Below are 23,073 nucleotides of genomic sequence, written 5' to 3'. Positions count from 1 at the left end.
GTTGACAGTGGCTCTCAACGATATTGATTCTTCTGCTAAGTTCACCTATTATGCTGCTATTTTCGGCGAGTTCGGTTTTTAAACCCTTCAGTTCGATTATTAGCTGTGATTGCCCTGCTGACAGTTTTTGCAATTCGGTTAGTATAGCGTTAGATTCCGGGCCGGGGTTAGTTTCAATGTCGCCTGACAGCAATAGCAAGGCACACAAGACATCAATACACTCTACAATAATGGATAACAAACACTGGGGGCTCGGCAGCAGTACCAGAAACAAGTCGCTCGATTTCTTAGCGTAAAGACTCAAAGGTCGACTAACCTGCATATTGAAAAGTAGCAGCTTAGGCAACTGTCCCGTGGCACAGCCGCCGAGCCCACAGTTGGGCGCGCGAGGGTGTCGCTCCTTTATAGCCGAAGAGGCGATTGATGTTGCTGACATAGGCGTATCCCAGGTGGCAATGGTGACGAAATCCGTGTCAGGGGCGGTTAGCTTATCATATGAGAAAGCAACCGATATACGGCCAATGCATGGTTCCACACAGGTTGAGGGTGCGTGCGGGATGGCCAGTATGGTAGCGGGCAGAGCTGCGCAGATCACTGCGATGGCGACGACCTGCATATTGAAAAGTAGCAGCTTAGGCAACTGTCCCGTGGCACAGCCGCCGAGCCCACAGTTGGGCGCGCGAGGGTGTCGCTCCTTTATAGCCGAAGAGGCGATTGATGTTGCTGACATAGGCGTATCCCAGGTGGCAATGGTGACGAAATCCGTGTCAGGGGCGGTTAGCTTATCATATGAGAAAGCAACCGATATACGGCCAATGCATGGTTCCACACAGGTTGAGGGTGCGTGCGGGATGGCCAGTATGGTAGCGGGCAGAGCTGCGCAGATCACTGCGATGGCGACGACCTGCATATTGAAAAGTAGCAGCTTAGGCAACTGTCCCGTGGCACAGCCGCCGAGCCCACCAGTCATGGTGCCCGTCGCGTCTTGGACGCGACCGTCGTTGATGCGACGGCCTCAATAGTCGGCCTCTCAGAGGTATACTACGTGCAGCATCAGGGAGCTCGAAACTTCCAAGTCACCGTGAAGAGCATGGCCTCCATGTCTCTAATCGTCAATGCTGGCTGCCTGGTGATTGGAGGCGAGCGTGTTCAAGTCGTTCCCGTTGGCCCACAAGTGACCAACGTCGCCTGCCTGTTCCCGCCATCGTTCGTCTCAAACGAAGTTCTCGTCCAAGCGTTATCCCCATATGGCAAGGTGCTCACTGTCACCAGTGGTTTGATGAGCGGGCGACGCGGCGTACTCAGTGGAACGCGGTATGTTCGAATGGAGATGAACGCCGCTAATCCTGTGCCGAACTACCTGCGCATCTCCGGTCACCGTGCTACGTTTGACTACCGTGGTCTCCAGCGTGTATGTCGAAGATGCGGCTCAGGGGACCATCTACGAGCCCAGTGCACAACACCGTATTGTGGTCGCTGCGGTGTGCACGGTCACGTTAGTGAAGGATGTGACCGCCCGTGTCGACGCTGCGGGGACGGCCACCCAACTGTGGTTTGCCCTGTCCGCCGCTCTTACTCAGACGCTGCCGCTGGTGCCTTTCCACCACTGACACCGGCAACGAAACCAACTACTGACTCGGGGGACGCAGATGAGGTCACCGACGCTGTGCTGGCCTCACCCCTACAAGTTCCTTCAAACGAAGCGCACAACGAAAGCGCGATTGTCGATGCGACGCTTGGCGCGTCGGCCTCCCCGCTGGTGCAGGAACCGTGCGCTTCGAAAGACGCAACGCACTGCCCTGAAAACGGCGTCGGCGTCTCTTCTGTGACGCCACTTGGTGTTCAGTGCGCAAATGATCCCAGTTCTCAGGCTGCTGCTGTTGGAGTTCACCCTACGAGCACTGTTATTTCGGAAAACAGTGGCGAAAATACCACAGACTCTTCTGTTACGGCCGCTCCGACCATTTCGACATCGCGTCGTACACGTAAAAAATCGCCCACACAAAGGGTGCCTACACCGGCATGCCGAGGCGTGGACACTACTGCCAGCATCAAGGATGTGGATCCAAGCTTGCCGGCGGCTCAGTCCCTACCTCCTCAGGACACGTCTCCGGAAGACGGCTTCAGCCTGGGACTGGATAGCAGCATCGGACTGTCTAGCCTTGCTGATTTTGACGTCGAAATGGGAGCTCCACGTGAAACAAAGCGAGGGCACACTTCCAGCTCGTTCTCCGATGAACGCAGTGATGGCCGTGGTAAATCCCAACGGTCCAAAAAAACCTCGACCCTCTTTTGGAGGGTCGAACAGTGCGTTGTAATTTGGTTGAGCAGGTGTAGTACATGGACACTTTCTGGGATACCGTCTAGAACTATGCGTCCAGGTTATTCTTCCTTTTTATTATGGCTACTACACTGCATATTATTTCATTGAACGTTCAGGGTTTTCGCAGTCCGGCAAAGCAGGCTGAAGGGATTAGTGTCGCCCGCGCTGCAAATTGTGATGTTTTGTGCCTCCAGGAAACCAATTTCTTCTCGCTATCCGACGTGCTTGCTTTTAAACGAAAGTTCAACCTAGATTGTTATTTCTCTTTCGCTACATCTCGTTTTACGGGAGTAGGTATTATTATTTTTAATCGAGCTCTATTACGGGATCATCATGCTTTTTACGATGGCGTGGGCAGGGTTTTGGCTTTAGACTGTAGCTACTTCTCTTTCAGATTAAGGATACTGTGTGTGTAGGGGCCAGCGCAAGCTGGACGGTCTAATGACTTTTTTAGAGACCTGGATGTGTTTTTCTTGACGGTCGTGATGTCATCCTGATTGGCGACTTCAACTGCGTTCTAAATACGCGAACCGATGTACAAGGTCCTGGCTGGGGCCGGTCTGCTTGGAATTCACGCGAGCTGCGTCGCCTTGTCCACCACTTTTCATTACTAGACGCGCACAATGTAGTGCACGGAAATAACTTTGTTTGGACATGGTAACGTGGACGATCCTCCAGCAGGCTCGACCGGGCTTATATCCCACGAGCGTTAGAGGTGTTTGTCTCCGATTTATGCGTTCCGTTCTTCCCACCTTCTCCTGTGCACGTATCTGATCATCGGCCTATTGTCTTGAAGCTCGAAGTTCCGTTTTCTTTTTTGGAAAAGCGATGGCGCCTTGATGTTCGCGTCCTGCAGGACGCACGCTCAAGATCAGATTTGACACGGGCAATACGTGTGTCGCTCACGGCGTCTGGTCCTGAAGGTTGGGATGCGCTTAAAACACAGTGGCGCCTGCGCTGCGCAGTAGAGGGGTGTTCCCTTCGTCGACGCATTTCTGAAGAGCTTGCTGATACTGCGATGAAGTTACGCATTGCTTTGCGCGCCGAGACGCCTTCTCCTCTGATGCGAGCGTGGCAGCGTGATCTGCGTGAACGCTTTCAACGCTTGACTGCTGCTTCATCCCTGGCGGCAGCAGCATGGCGCTGTAGACACGACCCATGTGCACATCCCGAGGTGCTGTGCTACGCGAGACATTCGTTTTTCGGGCAATCAGAGCCATCTGTCTCTATGACAGCACAAATACCACCTGCGCAGCGGCTTCCTACGCCTGATTGATCTGCTTTCATGGCAAATTTTGAAGCAATGTCGTGTTCGGCCATGCGGACTAACTGTGATGAAACACCGCCAATGCTTAGAAATTTGCCCCGTATTCCTCAAGAAGCTGCGGATTGCCTGCACATCCCTCCGTCGGCTGAAGAGGTAAAGGCGGCACTGAAATCTATGGAACGTGGAACGGCCCCAGGGCCAGACGGTTTTCCTGTTGAGCTTTACTTGACATTTTGGGATGAGATTGGTGCTGCCTTTACCGCGGTAATCCGGCGATGCTACGAGGACGGTGTCTTTCCATCAAGTTTTCGAGATGGACGCATTGTGCTTATTCCAAAGCGTGATGCTTCCTCTGTTAATCCTGAAGATTGGAGACCTATCACGTTCCTCAACGTTGACTATAACATATTCGCCGCTGTAGCCGTGCAACGTTTGAGGGGTCTGTTGAACACCCTGGTAGGTCATCACCAGACTTCATCAGTGCTTGGACGAGAAATACACAGCTTGTCGTATACCATACGGGATATCATAGCCTATACTCTGTCACGATCTGCGCGTGGTATCCTTGTGTCTTTGGACCAGGAAAAAGCGTTTGACCGACTAGAGCACGCGTATATCCTTAATGTGCTCACAGCCTTCGGCTTTTCTCATTCGTTTGTGGAAATGATTAAAAATACGTACACTGGTCTGAAAAGCACACTAGTTCTGGATGGCTGGGAAAGTGCCGCTTTTTCCATAACACGTGGGGTCCGTCAGGGATGTCCATTGTCTCCTGTGCTATTTGTCCTCAGCCTTGAGCCATACTTGCGTGCTCTTGACGCGGATTCACGTGTCCGGGGTCTTGCGCTTCCTGGTAGCGGTGTCGTGAAAGTCACAGCTTTCGCTGATGATACAACCTTGTACCTTTCAGATGAAGATAGCCTTTCACGCAGCCTGCGTGTATTTTCCCAGTATGGCGACATTTCAGGTGCAGCGTTGAATATCTCCAAATCCCGGTATTTTTTCATTGGCTCTCCAAACTACAGGCTTAGCGCCGGTTTTCCCATTCAGCCGGCCGCATCCCTTCGTATTTTAGGTATTTTATACAACCACTACGGCATTTGCGAATCTGTTTGGTTAAACGCTCTCGAAGAAGTAAGACTGAAAATTCAGCATGCATGGGATTTTGACTTCCCGCTTCTTGAGCGGAGGTACCTAGCGCAGACTGTATTTTGCGGTCGCATTTGGTACCTTTCTCACGTCGTGCAACCATCTTTACGTATACCGTGCGATCACTGCAGTCTGCTTTGTGTTCCTTTTTTTTTTGGTCAGGCGGCACTGAGGTGGTCTCTCGCGCGGCACTGGGACAGCAGCGTTCTCAGGGAGGCTTTGCTTTCCCTTCAGTGTCCATACGCTGTCGGCTGCTGGCACTGCGCTTCCTTTTGCGCCTAGTGCAAGGGGAGAAATCTCCTGCACGAACGCTTGCATATTACTTTCTGGGTACTCACCTTCAGCATTTGATGCCTAATGTGCAACTTAACAGGGGGCCGCAGTCAATAACACTTCCTGCGTTTTATGCAACAACTGTTGCATTTTTTCGCCATGTCAAGTCGAGCTCTCCTGGCATATAGATGTTTGGAACAACCACATAGTTGAGACAACTGCTGCTTTGTTGCTTCCGTTGGTCCCACCAGCCCGCCGTGCTCGCTCTAGACGGGTGTCTTGGAGCACCTTAACGGCTTCTTTTCTGCCTGGAAACCTCCGGGACTTCATGTGGCGCCTGGGATGGGGTGTGCTTCCCACTCTCGACCGCCTCGAAAGGTGGAGAATAGTCCAGTCAGCAACATGTCCGAACTGCTCCCTTCGGGAAACAAATCAGCATTTTCTGAGGCATTGTGTCATTGCTCGCGTTTTTTAGAGAGTGGTACATGCTGGATTTCACTGCCTCAGAGTAAATCGCTTCGTTTCTTCTGGGCGTTGTTCGCGAGGCCGCTTCACTTCTCTTCTCATTGTTGCCGGCTGTTTCTGCCTCTGGCGCAACCGCTGCGAGGCGGTTGCAGCGGGCCGCCGCCGCCGCGCGCTCTACCCGATCATAGAACGATTGTACTCGGAGCTGCTGTCTGTTTTGTCGGAGGAGCACTTCTTCCTCGGTGAAGAGGAATCTCTTCGGCACTGGTCTTGCCCTTTTGTGTCGGTCTATGACGCACGAGTGAAACTTGTCTTTCGGCCGGCCTGGTATTGGTAGGCTGATCTGTCAATGCGCCGGCAGAAATGGCATGACAACATGTAAATATGCAAAATGTACATATTTATGTTTTACTTGTGTCTCTTGTTTACCTTGAAGTATATTTTGTGGTTGTGTTTGTGTGAACCATCGAATGTACATGTTCTTTCAACGTCATCTCATATCTATGTTCATGTAAATGACGTCTGTTTTGTCATCATCGTTAGAGTATGTCTAAGAAGGAAATGTTCTGTTGAGTGTTATTGACGTTTGTGGCAATAAACTTTTTCTAAACAAAACACAGCGTAATAGCGGGACGGCTCGGCGCTATCCCATAGTTGAGTAGGAAGTACTCAAAATCGTTTAACATTTTTTTTCTAAATACGCATGGATGACTTTCTTTCGCCGTTTCTTTGGGTCGTCTCCATTCCAGTGAGGCCCACGGTACGGCTCCATGCTCTCCCATAGTAGAGTACCAAGTACTCAAAATCGTTAACCACTTTTTCTAAACACACAATTGCGTTCATCACGGGCACCTTGCCCGATGTTAACGCTTCCTGCAAGTGAAGCACGCCACGAGTTCACTGTAGCACGGCCACTGGATCAAGGTTGTGACTGTTGTTTCTGATGCTGTTACTCGTCCCGAAATCTTATCGGAACATGTCACATGAGAACACGTGACTTCATCGCGCGTCTTCAGAATCTGGTTCCTCGACGCCATCACGTGACTGCTGAGAGAGTGTAAGGAGGAGAGGACACAGCGTGTTACCAAAGTGCCAGCCCCTTACCCGGGCCGGAACGCGCTAGCGCGTGCCAGCGCGTTCTGGCATTGCTCGGGCAAGTGGTTGCGCATGCGCAATAAGGGTTGTCACGCCGTATGGAACTCCACCAACAGTTTCTTCGCATCTAGAAGCTTCTAAAAGGCTTGAATGGGACCACGACCCCTTACAAATGGGTGGCATACGTGCACAACACATTTATTCGAAAAAATGTACAAACTTAGCAAGCAATATTAGCGACAGCTTATAAAAGTCTAATAAAGAATAAAGATTCAAAATAATAAATTGGAAAGTTGAAACTGTAAAAAAATACAAATGATCGCAAGTATTTCTTAACACATACCAAATCAAAAATAGTGTGTAAGGATGCAATAAATGCAAGGTTAGCACCGAAATCAGAATCGGCGTGTGCCCATACGCTTACTACATTTGCAATCAGGACACGTACAGACATTTGAAAGGAGAAAAAAATGCTCTAGAAACAAAGAAAACTTGCAAACAATTTGCACTTTCAAGACGAAGTAACAGCACAATTAAATATATTCAGGTAGTAAAAAAAATGATACGTGCCATATACACGGAAAGCCAGAACTATGAAGAAAAGTAAAATGACTCCCTTTTTTTTAGCGTGTAGTAGGATACGCAACACCCTGAATCGTTCCCTATTTGCCCACCGCAGTGGACATAGGGCAAAAGTACTCAGTACCCGAAGGTCGTGGGTTCGATTCAGGCCGTGGCGGTCACATTGGAAAGGAGGCGAAAAGGTCGAGGCCCGTGTACTGTGCGAAGTCAGTGCACGATAAAGGACACCTGGTGGTCGAAAATTTCGGAGCCCCTCACTGCGGCGTCTCTTATAATCATACCTTGGTTACAGGACGGGAAACCCCAGATACTACTATATTATTATAACCGTTCACCGTTTGTTCTAAACACATACGGTAAGGAACAACTGCCTCAATAAATATTCAATTGTCGTTAACAACCGAAGCATAAAATCCAATGGCACGTAAACTTTTGGGTGAATGCACTGAATTTTCGGGCTCCAGTTAATATTTGCAGTGTTTTGTACCCAAATATTTCAGTGAATTTTATGTGGAAAAAATGAATAAATTGGTTGCCATCCTACGCTGCGAAAGTGAATGACCTACAACGCTGTATCAAACGCCACACGTGCTGACGAGGGGGGGGGGGGAGCTGTGCTATGTTATTGGCTTAGAGTTATGGTAGCGATAACCGGCAGTGATAACCATGCACGTGGTTGGCTCGACGACCACCTTTCAGCCAGACAAATTTGTTCCTTTCGTCGAGCGTTGTATTACCGCTGTTTTCCTGGTGCCTTTAATTTCCGTGGTCAACCAGATCTTCTTTTCTTATACGAAAAACGGAAGACACTCGCTGGGAGAAGGAAGGATCGTCCTACGTCATTCTGAAGCGCAAAGCAGCTGAAACCGGACACGCTTGGGAAGGTGTCCCCATTGTTCACAGGCGCCTTATATCGTCCAGCATGCGGCCTATATGCTGGTTTTGTGATTTTCGTTACTGAAGCAAATACCGAGCGCTATCATCATCATCATCATCATCATCATCATTGGCATCACCATCATCATCATCATCCTAACGACGTCCACTGCAGGGCAAAGGCCTCTCCCATGTTCCGCCAGTCAACTCGGTCCTGTGCTTGCTACTGCCACGCTACACGTGCAAACTTCTCAGTCTCATCTGCCCACCTATTTTTTATTTCTGTTTCCCTCTCACGCTTTTGCTTTCTCTTGTAATCCAGCCAGTTATCGTTAATGACCCACGGTTATTCTACATATGCGCTGCGTGCCAGGCCCATGTCAATTTCTTCTTCTTGATTTCAACTATGGTACCCTTAACCCTCCACTACCGCGTCTCTCATAATCATATGGTGGTTTTAGGACGTTCAACCCGACATATCAATCAAATCAATCAACTATGGTACCCTTACCCTTCGTTTGTTCCTCGACCCACTTTGCTCTCTTCCAGTCTGCCACACCTATCATTTTCTTTTCCATCGCTCACTGTGTCGTACTCAATTTAGGTTAAACCTCATTTGTAAAGCCTCCAGGCTCCTGCTTCGTAGGTGAAATCCAGCAATCAGTAACATGCAACTGCTATATATGTAGAGCTGCCTCTTAAGGAATAGTGGTGGACTACCATTTGTACGAGTGGTCTGTATACGAGTGGCACGTGGCATCATGATGGCAAATGAGAAATCCTTGAAGAGGGAGTGTAGGTGCACGTAAGCCGTCGTTTCGACGATTAAGTGTTCTTAGAGGCAGCAGACGACGACTTGTCAAAAAGTTGGCTCTGGCGACGACCATTTTCGCTTAAAAGGATGAAGTTTGGCGGTGTTGGCGATTCATCTTACACCAGAAAGCCTATAGAGCTATAATGAATAACATAGGACAAGAAATGAACCTGACTTTTGTCACGCATATCATGTCTGTACATGTCCTATATCTGCACATGTCATGCCTACTTCGTGTCTTAATTGTGTTATCCGTTATTGCGCTATGGCTTCTGACGTAAGAGGAAGATTGGATGAAAAAGCACCGCCGTTCTTTTTCCGGGACCGGTCTAGCACAACATGGTATACTTGCCGTTTTGCCAGCGCCACGGCCGCGACTGGGGTGAGGAGAGCGCCCTCCTTCTTGGCCTCGTGTCAATATGTCTTCGTCACCTGGACAGTGTCACTGGCCTATGAGAGATAAATGTCCTTCCAGAATTTGTCGTATACCCCGCGGCGCCTCCCTCGACTCTTCATCGACGTGCGTTCAGCGGACATCTATGTATGTTTATTTCGTCACAAACGTGCGTGCCACGAATGGCGTAACAAGCTTACAGGCCACGACGATCGCTCGCGCACCATGTACACTGAAGGGTACGTGCCACATTTGCAGACCGAAGCTGTTTCTCGAAAACCACCACACACAGTTCTAAATTTCAGCCGGAAATAAAAAAAATTCACAATTGAATGAAAATGCTTGGTGCGGTATTCCTTCAATTATGAAGCCTTAATTCTTTTCGATAATATAATGAATTCATTCATTGATATGTGGGGTTTAACGGCCCAAAACCACCATATGATTCTGAGACCCCGTAGCGGAGGGCTCCGAAAATTTTGGCCCCCTGAGGTTCTTCAACGTGCACCCAAATCTGAGCACCTGGCCTATAGCATTTCCGCCTCCATCGGAAATGCAGCCGCCGCAGCCGGCATTCGATCCCGCGATAATAAAATAATATAATAAATAGTTGTTGGGGTTTGATTTCTTTATATGATGAGTTTAACGTCCCAAAACCACCATATGATTATGAGAGACGCCTTAGTGGAGGGCTCCGGAAATTTTGACCACCTGGGGCTCCTTTAACGTGTACCCAAATCTAAGCCCATGGGCCTACAGCATTTTCGCCTCCATCGAAAATGCAGCCGCCGCAGCCGGGATTCGATCCCGCCACCTGCAGATGATTGTTGGGGTTTTACGTCCGAAAACGACGATATGAATATGAGGGTTGCCACAATGAAGGGTTACGGAAATTTCGTCCGTCAGTGTTTTTTAACACGCACCTAAATAAGTCGGATGGAACATTAGAAGTCCGTGACAAATGGTGGTTTTGGGGCGTAAAACCCTAGCAATTATTACATATTCGTACCTTCCAGAAGCATTCCTGCAGCTTTCGCGCCTGCGCAGGAGTTATTTGCGAATAATACGCAACTATAAATTTGAATTTCGCGGGCGTAGAACGCGGAGCCCAGCGCCAGCATTATTCGCACAGGCAACGCCTGGCTTTCTGCGTGTCACGCTTTTGTGACAGCGACGCCTGGCCGTTGTCACGGCGTGACATTGTTCCTTCCTCCCTCGCCAAGTGCTAGAGCTAGGATGCTGTTTACGCGCTGCACGTCGTAGCTTTTGTGCGCACACCTACACGGAGGAGCTTGGGCGTGTGCCTATAGTGAAGGCTCGCCATACAACCTGCCTGCCTCCCTGGTGTGTGACAGCCCGTCGTGTACGCATATTAGGCGGCACGCACAAAGCTCAGTACGTGCTTTGCCGCGGACATCAGCGTGCGGTGTGTCCACCTAGAAGGTTTAACTTGGAACAGCAGCGCATTCACCTTTACTCTCGCCCTCGTTTTGACCTGCGGATAGCTTCGAAAATGATAACTGCGAGGTTGAAAGCAATAGAGGACGGGGCGATGCGCACTCGCCGCCGCACTCTCTTCGGATAACTCGAAAATATCCCTTATCACCACCACTACACAGCCTTCTTACTCGTGCTTCTGCGGGCCTCGCTTGGGCTTGGTGCTACCGACTGCGCTGACATGACTCTCTCTTGCCACGCCTTTCACTCTTTCTCTCTTCTCTTCTTCCTATAATGTTTATGTGACCCTCCACACCTCTAAAGGGGCTGAGCCGTGATACCGCGAAGGGAGACAGAAAAATAGCGTTCTTTTTATTTTTACTTTTCATATTTCATTACTCCCCCCTCCTCTCTCTGGGCCTCGCTCTCGCGTGGTTACATTGAGCACAATAGTTTCTGCACCTTTCGCGCCTGCTGCAGCGGTGCTATGCAGGATGGCCGGAGTTCGGCGAAACTCGATTTCTTTCCGAGCTCTGGCGACACCCCGCTTTCAACGAACAATTGGTAGGAAAAGGTCATATATCCAGCCACGTTTCATGAGTTTCATGAGCAACTCCTCATGAGTGCGCCACGTTTCATGAGTTACGAATCTTACTATGGAACGCGCTATCACGTAAAGGGCAAAGATTGGTGGTGTCTTCAAACCGGTGGCATCTTAACTGTCCCATTTTAGTAGGCCGGAAGGTTCAGCTAGATGCATGGACTACTTGCATGATTGATGTAACGCTAAAACACGAAGACGTATAGCAGAGTGCACAGGACAAGCGCTCGTCCTGTGTGCCCACCCTGTTCATACGTCTTCGTGTTCTAGCACTCCACCAGTGACGCTTGTTCCATTTGCTGGTCGTTCCACTAAGTTCAGAAGTGCGCCCTTGCAATTAAAGTGACATAAATGTCTACGAATGGTATAGAGCCACGGACTGTTCAAGTTTATTTCCACGCGTTTAATGCCTGCACAAAATATTTTTAGAACAATTAGTACCGCGGCCTCCGAGATCAGCTCCGGCCGAGTGCATTTTAACAGTGCCCCAGTCGGGGCTCATCGCCGAGGCTATAGACGGGTATCATCATTACAGTCGTCACGTACCTTCTATAGCGCGATGCTCGGCCGAAGCACGCTCTCCTCGTCCTCTGCGTGTGCCCGCCGAGTCCTCTACGTGCGCCTGGTTAAATAGCAAGCGAGCCGGTTATCATGCCTTGCTCGATTAACTATACTTCTTCTTGTGTTTTAAAAGCTGATCATACGATTTACTGCCATTGTATGTGTTAGACGCATTATTTCGGCGGCATGTCTCACTTAAATAAGCACCTGTGCCAAACGTTCTACTGGGCAGTGTTTGAACATAGGTTTGCACTCCCACTGTTTATAACTTTGTTCTTGGGGAACTGATAGCCGCATTACCAATGCCGCCTTTGACCTGCATTTTACTTAATTACTGTGATATGCTGTTTCATGAAACAGGAATATTAGCAATATTATGGGAGCACTGTTTGAGCAACTGATTTCATGTTGATTGAATTAGTTTTGAGCAATCAGTGTGCGGGACCAAACAGCTGTGTATGAACATTTCATATAAACATTTCTAGCCAGTGAGCTTAAATATAAGACCATGCTCCCTTGCTACTCAGTCGTATCGCTTTAATGCAGTAGTCTGCGCTCGAAATTATGGCAGTATGTCTAAAGACAGGCAGCTCCGTTCTCCATGTGCACGCATCCTTTTCCTGCTGTGAACAGCGGTCCCATGAGACTTGCGAGTTTTAGATGCAAAAATATCTTATGCTCGGGACAGTATCTATTCTGCAGCGTCAGCACCCATACAGCGCATGCGCCAACTCTCTCCTCCTTCTCGCCTGAGCGCGAAAAGGTTCAAAGGAAAGGGGAACTATACAACCAGGAGCATGGGAAAAGGAAACCAGGTGAGTAAAGAAGAGGGCATTGAAAAAAAAAAAAAGAAAATGGACGTTGCAAGCAGGATTGTAGCATGATTCTATGCCTACTTTTCAAAGCTTGCGGGGGTCGTTGAATATCCTCTTAGAAAAAAATAGATGAGTGGTACATTTTTAAAGCAGGATCTTAGAACTTCCTCCAAACGGCACTGCCACCAGACATCCGCAGTGGTATACAACCACCCACCTCAGTGGTCTAGTCGTTACGATACTAAGATGGTGAAAAATGTTATACACCTGTGTACTCAGGTGCACTTTAGCGAACCCAAGGTGATAGAAATTTCCGGAATTCTTACTACAGCGTCCGGCGTAATCACATCGTGGTTTGGGGCAATTAAACCCCAACAATTATATATATAGATATACGACGGACGTTATTGGATGAGCAGATTTGGAAAGCATGTATATATAAATGACGTTCATTTCAGCTTGGCCAATGAGCGCTGTATCAGTTTTATATTTCCATTGCGCTATAGCTAGCTTAGAAACGTTGCTGCAGAAACATCTTCGGGCGTGTATCGCATAGCACTACCTAGTCCATTTATTCATCTGGAAACCTCCTAGTCTGTAATATTCGACAGGAGCGAAAACGAGCCGCACGGGAGTGCTGCGTATATGTGTACTTCATGTCTTCGAGAGCGGAAATTTTCAAACTGCAGGTGGAAGCACAGTACTTGCCTGAACGATGGCAAACGCACATGAACACGCCTTTGGGAGGTGCGATGCTCAGATGGCAAAGAGATAGTGGGGAGTTTTAGAATACCGTTTGCAAGCGCTGCGGGCGTAGCGGGCACCGTATGAGTTTTGTGATAGCGTTTGTCCTGCTGCGATCCGCAACGCACGATCGCAGCGACACCGTAGCCTTGAAACCAGTGCTTGCGTGCCACATGCGGGCCGCCATCACCGCCCGTAGCCTCGAAACCAGCGCTTGCGGGCCACATGCGGGCCGCCATTACCGCACGCAATTTCGGATTTTTTGCGTGCGGTCCGCGAACGCGAACGCCGACTCGCGTTACGACGCATGCACTGTGGCAGCGAACGCGCCGTAAGGGCTCGCGCTGCGCTATTCTAAAACTCCCTAGTGCTACCGTCCCGCTGACGTTTCTGCACTGTTCAGATGTTGACTGAATGGCAGCGCTGACGCGCTCATGCGCACCAGGGCCTTTTTTGAGAGAGACAAATAGCTAACATGTGTTTACACCCATCAAGGATGACAGGGAGCTAGGTGGCTTTGGCCTCTGCCACTGTTCGTATCGTTCGGATCGTGCCCCGCCGCCCACGACATTCCAACGCATGATGGATGCAGCTTTGTGGGGCCTTAACTGGGAATCATGGCTCGTTTATTTGGATGATGTACTTTCGCAAACACATCCCATGAGACTCGGCGGCGGTCAGGGAGAGAGACCGACGACTTTGCGTTGTTCTTCGGCTTTGTGGCTAAGGTATGCCAGGGTTCCCCACACGTGTGTTTGTGACGCCATGCTATAGTTATTGTAGCTCCTTTTCTCAAAGCTGCTTTCGCGCGCTCCGCGCTGTCTTTCTTTCAGAACCCCCGAGCTCAATGTGAACTCGTGTGCACGAAAAACTCGGACCATCCTTCATATAGCAGCCCACGAGGTCACGAATAATGTAATCATAAATTCAACTTTCGTCCACGCAGTGCTCAGAACCCAGCGCATTCGCTGATGATTCGCACAGCCGATAATGGCGCCCATAGTCATGCGCAGGTGGAGGTGTCCCCCCCCCCCCCTTTCCCAGTCACTTAAGAGGGGATGGGGTGGAAAGAAAGCCGCTTATTGAGTGGGGAAGGAGGTGCTTTCAGTAAGCCTTCGCCTCCCCCCAGACCTTGAAAAGGAACCATGTTCACGAGTCACGACTACGACGACGCCTCGCTTTCCGCATATATTGCCACATTCCTTCCTGAATGTTCCGCTGCCGACCTGCAAATCACGGTACCGAATCCCGGCTGCATCGGCTGCATTTTAGATGGAGGCGAAAATGCTGTAGGCCCTTGTGCTCAGCTTTGGGTGTACGTTAAAGAACCTCTGGGGGTCCAAATTTCCGGAGCTATCCACTATGACGTCTCTCATAATCATGTATGGCGATTTTGGGACGTTAAACCCCACATATCAACCAATCATTCCTTCCTCAAGTTTTTTTTTATCACCAGTTATACACTGTAAATGCTGCCTTGCGCAAACCATGCCAAATGACCAAGAACCATAAAGATAATCGTGGGAGCTTCCGACGCGATAACGCTTGCAAAGCGAACAATACAGTTTCTTCTAGAACATACGGGGCCGCTAGCGATAACACTGGAATATTCGACGGTACATGTATAAATGCCGACGTGCTTCACCGCTCGTCAGCCGATCGACGATCGACGCTTTGTTCGCCACTATCAGTGCCAGAGGGTATCGCTGTAGTATTAAATTCAGTTTGACGGCCATAAGTATGCCCAAATAAGGTATTTTTTTTTCTTTGACACGCCGACTGTTTCCTTGCCCTCGTCGAAGACACCACACGTAACAGTGTCATACTTTTGTGAGAGCTTAATGAAAAGCAGCAGATAATGAATGAAACAGCTACAGTGTCACCCAGCCGTCTCCGCTTCATGACTTTTTGTTTAGTTATGCCTTCGCCAAGTGTCAAAGGACGCTGTTTACACGCTGTGTACGTGCATGCCTTCACATGCGCACGCCTAGGTCACGTGCGTAAAGGCTCGTCATGGCGTGGCATCGTGCCCCTCCTCCCCCGTTCTTATGTGTGCAGCACGTGACAAGCTGTCGTGTACTCATATTAGAGGACACCGGCGGCGCACAGAGCTCAGAACGTCCACTAAGCGATCGCGGACGTAAGATATGCGAGACTGATTCTGCAACGCGACTTGCAAGTACTTTAACGGATTCTTTTGTTCTTTCTTCGCTCAGGTGTCGACAGTACAGCTATACGGGCTATAATGACTCACGCACTAAATCCCGATTTCATCGACGATCCGGTGGGTACATACAAATTTCTCCGATGCATCCGGTGGCGGCTTGGAAGTTATATGGCGTTGTGGAGGTATATGGCACGAGTGCCCGTCAAAACGGTTCTTAGATCGAAGGATGCAGAAATGCCTGCACACTTAGACTGAGCTTAGATTGAGGTTGTCGGAATTGATGCAGATGCTCCGCCCCGGCATTTCTCATAATCATGTCGCAGTCTTGGTACGTAAGACCCCTGAATCTAAATATTAGCTATGGGTATCGCTGACCGCAATTTTAACTTACACCATAACGGTTTCCGCGGAAGTTTATTTTTCTAATAACGTCATTTTCATAATGCTCAAGAGCACTTCCCTGCGCTGCAGGGGACGGCCGCCTGGATTGGGCGCGCGTGCCAGGCGGGCCGATCCCCCTTTGTGGGTGTGCGCCAGAGTGTCAAGGATCATCATCATCATCAACTTTTTCAGCCTGTTTGGCGTCACGTACGTAGCACGTGAACTTATTACAAGTCGGCAGCTGTCCAATAATCCCTCGTATTAAGTGCGGACATTACTACTATGACTAAGAAAATACAACACAAACCACATATGAAAATTGAAAGAGGAAACCAGCGAGAAATAGAAAGCATAAAAAACGTAAAAAATATGGGAAGAATAATAAATTAAATGCAAACAAAGAAGAAAAGATCACAGAAAAAACTTTATAACAGGGCAAGAATGAGATGAGAAAAGATTGGTATATACGCGCATGAAAAATATGAATTTTCCGGGTGGAGGTGGGGGTTGAGGGTTGTTTGAACTCCAAACCCTCGAAGACCCCTCTTCCCCGCCTCGACTGAGCCAATAAGAACAGCAAATACAACTCCAAAACCGGAATGCTTTCACCTCAGTGAAAATGCAGGTTCATTTCGCTGTCAGGTTCTCTTTCTTTTTCCTCGCCTGTGCTGTACGACAGCTGCGACCAGCTAGCCATGTACACGTGTGCGCATTACCGCGACATAACAAGGAAATATAGTACGCTAAGTGGGATGAATGACTCGGACAGCGTGACTACGAGAGTGCGTTAAAGTACGGTGCGTTCAACGCAGCGGGTCCTGCTGTCGCATCCCGACGAAATGAAAGTGGAGACACAATCGCCGGCTTTTGCTCACTCAGGCGCCACTTGCTTGTAGGATCCCCTTGTGCATCAGGAGTAAGCGCAAGTGTGCGCGAGGGGGGGGGGGGGACGTTGTCTTCCCCCTAGAGTTAGTGTATATGCAGTAGAAAGCATATAAAGTAACTCTACGACCATAGAACTTTCCACAGTTATTCATTCATTGTGATAAAGCGTCCACAGACGTTACAGTGGGGAGCAGCAAAATATTAAGAACAATATTGTAAACACAAGGAGGCAACACAATGCCATATTTAGTGATAGGCACAGTATGGCATGAATTAGCATCAGAAATAAAGATATCAGTAAAAACAGAGTCTTTCTGGTAAAAATATCAGTGTATGGTTTTCAAATATATAACAATACCTATTACGATGTACAGAGGTAATCGCGCAAATTATTATTTATACAAGTATATGGCTTTCAAGATGCAATAGTACACAACAAGCTTTACAAAAAGTTGGTCAGCGATGTCACAAATATTTGATGATCTGAAATGGTTACTAATGGTGCGGGAAGGCAATTCTAATCATATGATGTGCTCGCTATGTATGAATATCGGAATGACTCAGTATTAGACGATGGAATGTCTACCTTTTGAGCCTAATCCAGGTGGCGCGAGACATAACGAGCATAGCGTATTAGGAAATCAGGCAGGTGGCACTGATGATAGAGTTTGTGAAAAAGTGTTAAGTATGCCGTTGTACGACAACAAGCGAGTGTAGGTAATTTAATGTTAGTTTTCATTACTGTGAAGTTCGTGTTTCGGTCGTAATTAGGAAGTATAAGCGGATAGAGTTACCTTGCACCTTGCACGTGGAACCTTGAACACGCTTATGGGTGTGAGGGCTGATGGTGCTCTATTCGCCAATAACGCGCGTTATTTCGGTGACTATGGCTATCTGAAATCGTAGTGGGAGCTTCCAGCAGCAGAGTTTCTTTTTATTGTCCTGACAGTTTCTGCGGATTTCAAGAAGAGATGGACCGAGCAAACGCATTGAGAAAGAAACTGTGAAGGAAACTTTACATACATCAACATCGCGATGGTACTATAGGTGCCTCTAGGTCGAATTATATTTACATACCCATGTAAATTATCTCAAGCGTATGCAGGACATAGAGCTCAATGTCTACGCAGACTTGCCTTTGTGGGAGATATTAGGACGCCAATGTAAATTAGGCTGTAGAATGTGCATAATTGTTTCAACTCAAGCAGCCAAGGAATCTTATGTATTGCAGCGTGGCATATCACAATCAAGTAATTCAGGGATGAATTCTCATGAGAAGTGCACATAAGTGTTGGTACAGGTTTCGTCTTCAAGCCCAAGCTTAAATGTGACTTTGCGACAACATACCTCATCAATGCATACCTTCAAAACAAAGCTCGCATAATAGCATGGAGGTTAACAAAATTCACCTCCTCATCGTCCTTCTATTTCTTACTGGCCAGCTGTATATTTCACAATGTTCGACGTTGTTTTGCTGATGTTTCGTACGTACTCAACGTGTGCACGTACAACTTTTGTCTAATCTTTCAATATACAGGCTTGTGCTGCAACAAATGCGAGTGCGGCAGCCGAACGTTGCTCTCGCAAGGGTCTCTCTGTGAGCTATTTGGTAATCTTGTTCAGACGGAGCTAAGTGCAAACATACGTGAACACGAAAGAAGACACAACGGCCATACACGTGTTACGACCGTGACAACGAACAACAGTTCTTCAGGATTTCGAGCTCGAGTAGAACTGCGGCTTGGAATGAAAAAAAGAGAAAAAAAAGGAACCTCTCGGGGAGTGCTATTTTAGAAACCAGAAGAGGCGAAAAGCGCCGCTGCATGCTCGGGATGTGCTGTTTTTGTTTTTGTCAATAAAAGTTATGCGACGCGTTTACTGATGCACGCGCCACTGAAACCACGCGAAGCGCTGCCAGGTTGTCCGTGCAGTATGTCACTTGCAGAACTCCACGGCAGAAACGTGCAAGAGGTTCGAAAAAAACTCGGAGGACGGTTGAAATTCGCCATAAAGATAACACGGTATAGAGTAACCGGACCTGTTCGTATCACCTTCTCAATCGCTTTAGTTTATAGTTTTTGCTTCTCGGTTAACTCCTAAGTCATGCAAGAAACGGAACGTCAGTGCACTTGCATGCTGGCGGTTTCAAACCATTCGAGAATGCCGGCTGCTGAACCCATCTCATAGTCTAGCCGCTTGATCGATCGTTCAGCCTTTTCATTCATTATTTTTGAGTTTCACATTGTCTAAATTTCTATTGGATGTTTTTAGACTCCGTAGCCCTTTAAACTTAAAGATACTGCCGTCTGGTTCTTGGCCCATCCCCCTTTGTGTGGGAGCGGCAATGGAGAGAGGATCATCATCATCATCATCATCATAATCGTCATCATCGTCGTCGTCATAATCATCATAATCATCATCTCACTGGTCATCATCATCATCATCATCATTATCGTCATCATCGTCGTCGTCGTCGTCGTCATCTTCACATCATCATCATCATCATCATCAAAATCTTCACGTAGTGCCCACTTTGACATAATTCGTCATTTTGCGAGTTCGTAAGGTATCCGCAACGAGTCAGTAAAGTAATACACGCACCAGCGCTGCTTCACACGCTGTTGACGCTGTTGTTGGTACTGATAGTTAATTATCTATGTATGTCTTGTAGTTGATCGCCCTTTGAACTAATCACTCGTCGATTAAATCGTATGTCTCGACGTCCGGAGTAATTGTATGCCTTTGCCGGGCATTGTTACATGCGTTTATGACACTCGGTCCTCGCACTGCTATTTCGAACATAAGTGTGTCTTCGCGTTAGAACACCTGCTTGCCACGCAGAAGTTGTGGGTTCGAGTCCTACTCTAACCGAAATATTTGTACTATTTCTTTATTTGGCGTCTATCTCGAATTACTGCTCGCGGGAAATGCCGATTTATGGCTCGCAACCGACGACGCCGATGCCGCAATTTCTGCGAAGCGAGCTCTGTAACGTTACCACGTGAACAGGCATTCGGCCTGTTCACGGCCTGCTCACGTGATAGTTTCTTTTAATATTCTAACTGGACAAACAGCAGGGTTCGCTTGCGGATGCAGTTTGACCACAGGTTACGGTACTCGGCTGAATACCGGAAGGACGCGGGTTCGATTCCCGCCGCAGGGGTCACATTTCGATGGACGCGGAATGGTAGAGGTCCGTGCACTGTCAGCTAGTGCACATTAAAGGACGCCAGTTTCCGGAGCCCTACACTACATCGTCCCTCATAATCATATCCTGCTTATTGGATGTGAAACCGCAGATGTTATCATATTGCTGCTGGAAAACATGCTTGACTGGCTGTGATTGAGCGACTCGTACATAACAACTTCCTAAGCACATTGGGATGATGCGACTCATAATACGACGTTACTCGTCTTCCTGAATTCAATGGCTCTGAAATGCTTTCGAAGGCCAACAGCCTCTTCAAAAAATGCAAGTCTAGCTAAAAAAGAAAATAACAGTAAGAAATAGAATGTATTCGTTCACACTCCACAAAACAGATTGAACCCTTTCCCGTTTTCCAGGAGTAATCGCTGTCCATCTCGCTTGCATTTATCAACGCCGGAAGGCACAGGCGTGCACGCGGAGGATGATGTGGGATGATGTGAAGGGTTATTATTATTATTATTATTATTATTATTATTATTATTATTATTATTATTATTATTATTATTATTATTATTATTATTATTTAAATCTTGTCACATTCACACAGCGCTATGCACGCCCGATCGATCGTGGAGCGAGACACATATGCGCATGTAGACATTTCGCACCTCCAAGCCCACGGATGAGCAGCCCGCCACTCTCTTGGTAAACGCCACGCCATCTTGCCCCTGGGATGACTTACGTTGAGTCCGATCGAAACGTCGACAAATAAAGTGTTTTTTGAAATCGTACCCATTTTTCCGCGTTACACACACACGCATATATACATTATATATATATATATATATATATATATATATATATATATATATATATATATATATATATATATATATATATATATATATATATATATATATATATATATATATATATATATATATATATATAATATGTGTGTGTGTAACGCGCATTTTTAACTCCTAAAACAGTCGGAATCAAAAATGGGCAATTCATTTTCTGAGCCACATTCATTGGACCAGCGCGGCGTCAACAACCGCTACCAAAACAAGCAACACGGTCTCATCCAATCTGTTTCAGTTGTGTTCTATTTACTTTCCTATCGAATTTAAGTTCCACAACCAGTTCTTTTATGGACGAGTTGGCACTTACTGAGAGACCTGTAGGACCCAAGCTCGAATATATATAGCAAGAGAACGACATTACTACTACTTTACTACTACTTGTTTTTCTCAGCCTTTCTATTCGAGTACCATGTCCTTCTTTCACTCGAAGATGGTATTGAGCTAAAAGACATACATGAAATGAACATATATAGGAAACCGATGTATGGCTTGAAGAAGGAGTGATCCGATACGGCAAGGCATAAAACGAGCTCAGAAGATCGATTAACCTTTCAAGGCCTATATCTTCAATAGATGTCTAGAGCAACACAACGCTGCCTGTCCATAATAGCGCACCTTTTGCCAGGAAGGACCACTCGCTCTTCAAGTCTATAGTCATCGCCATTACAACCATTATGCCCGATGAAGCACACGGGTGATGTTAATGTTATCGCGAAGTACTCCTATACGATAAATCCGGATAGTTTTGATCCTTTACGAGCTAATTCACGTCAAATTGAATTGCTGCAATCTGCAAGAGTCAAATACAAATTTTACTCCTGAATATCGACGATAGTGAGCTATAGATATTTTAGCCGCAATATAGATTTGAAGTATATTTAGGGTATACAGGGATACCCTGGCCAAAAACTGTTAAAGCAGGGCCCGCCGTATTGTCAGTAGCAAAGTAAGTGAGTTTTTGTCAGGTTTAGTTAGAGCGCACTAGGCTCTTAAAGAAAAAAGAGGGAAAAAAAGTAATGCCACGTATATAGACTTCAAAACACAGGATAAATATTGGTTTCAAGTACAACAGATGTTATTTCACGTGTAATGCCTACAAATTCAATTTTTTAACGTGATCTCTTGGTGTCCGTTTTCTAGTGTAAGCACAACATATCAAGCGTTTTCATTTTACCAACTTTTCGCTGAGTGTGTTCAAAATTTTGCCTACAACTAAATCTTTTTTCTGTAGTACACGTTGTGACGGGGCTAGTTAATTAGGCTGCAGGCCCACGTCACCGCCGTATAGCCCACTTGGTTTGGCAAACACCGGGGGGAAGGGGGGAGGGGGAGTAGATGGTGAAAGGGGCAGCTGACGGGTACAGATAAAGTGCTTTCTCTATCTCTTGTGGCTTTTAGGCTGTTGTTTTTGTTCTCTCCCAATTAACCACGGATGTCTGACTGGCACGTACACAATAATGGAGGGGATTTGCCGAATAATGGGTGAATTCTTCCAATATTAACTGATCTGAAGTGCCAACTATGAAGTGCCAATCTGGCCAGACATTCCTTTTTCTCGCAATCATATATTCCTCAATGGAAACATTTCTCTGGATGTACCCAGAGTAATTGATTGATATGTGGGGTTTAACGTCCCAAAGCCACCACTTGATTATGAGAGGCGCCGTAGTGGAAGGCTCCGGAAATTTCGACCACCTGGGGGGTTCTTTAACGTGCACCCAAATCTGAGCACACAGGCATACAACATTTTCGCCTCCATCGAAAATGCAGCCGCCGCAGCCGGGATTCGATCCCGCGACCTGCGGGTCAGCAGCCGAGTACCTTAGCCACTAGACCACCGCAGCGGGGCGATGTACCTAGAGTAAAAGAACGAAGAACCAGTTATGATAATTCCAGAAACAAATAACTATCCTCACTATAAATGATGATGATCGATGCTGATGAATCCAGAAACACGGCTCATACACACTCAGGGGGATCGGCTAAGAATTGATTATGTATTATTTAATTAGACCTTTTCCGTATTTCATACCTATACTCAAAAGAAAAACAACGTACGTAAGACGGAAGGAGTGCAATAATTAATACATTCTGCTTCTGCTTCGCTATCTTTGTCATGTGTTGTCACGATGAAATAAATCAAATCTCAAAATTTCTCAAAACCTAAAGCTACGTGATGCTGTGTGTTGTTGAGCATGTGTGCACCACCGCGTGTTGTCTCCATCGCGTT

At 47.3% G+C, this 23,073-nt stretch overlaps 1 protein-coding gene across 1 annotated transcript in view; it reads left to right on the top strand.

The window, feature by feature from the left end:
• The first annotated feature begins 15,523 nt into the window (after positions 1–15,523).
• Bcat (Branched chain amino acid transaminase) overlaps positions 15,524–23,073 on the top strand; it is a 48,400-nt gene continuing 40,850 nt past the window's right edge. Inside the window, exon 1 of the mRNA XM_037421761.2 lies at positions 15,524–15,680. Within this exon, the coding sequence (XP_037277658.2) occupies positions 15,642–15,680 (39 nt within the window). The 5' untranslated portion in view covers positions 15,524–15,641. The remainder of the gene's footprint in view (positions 15,681–23,073) is intronic.

Source organism: Rhipicephalus microplus, chromosome 2 (genome assembly GCF_043290135.1).
Source record: "Rhipicephalus microplus isolate Deutch F79 chromosome 2, USDA_Rmic, whole genome shotgun sequence".
Classification (NCBI taxonomy): domain Eukaryota; kingdom Metazoa; phylum Arthropoda; class Arachnida; order Ixodida; family Ixodidae; genus Rhipicephalus; species Rhipicephalus microplus.
The sequence above is the reverse complement of the archived record's forward strand: the minus strand, read 5'-3'. Positions and strand labels throughout refer to the sequence as shown.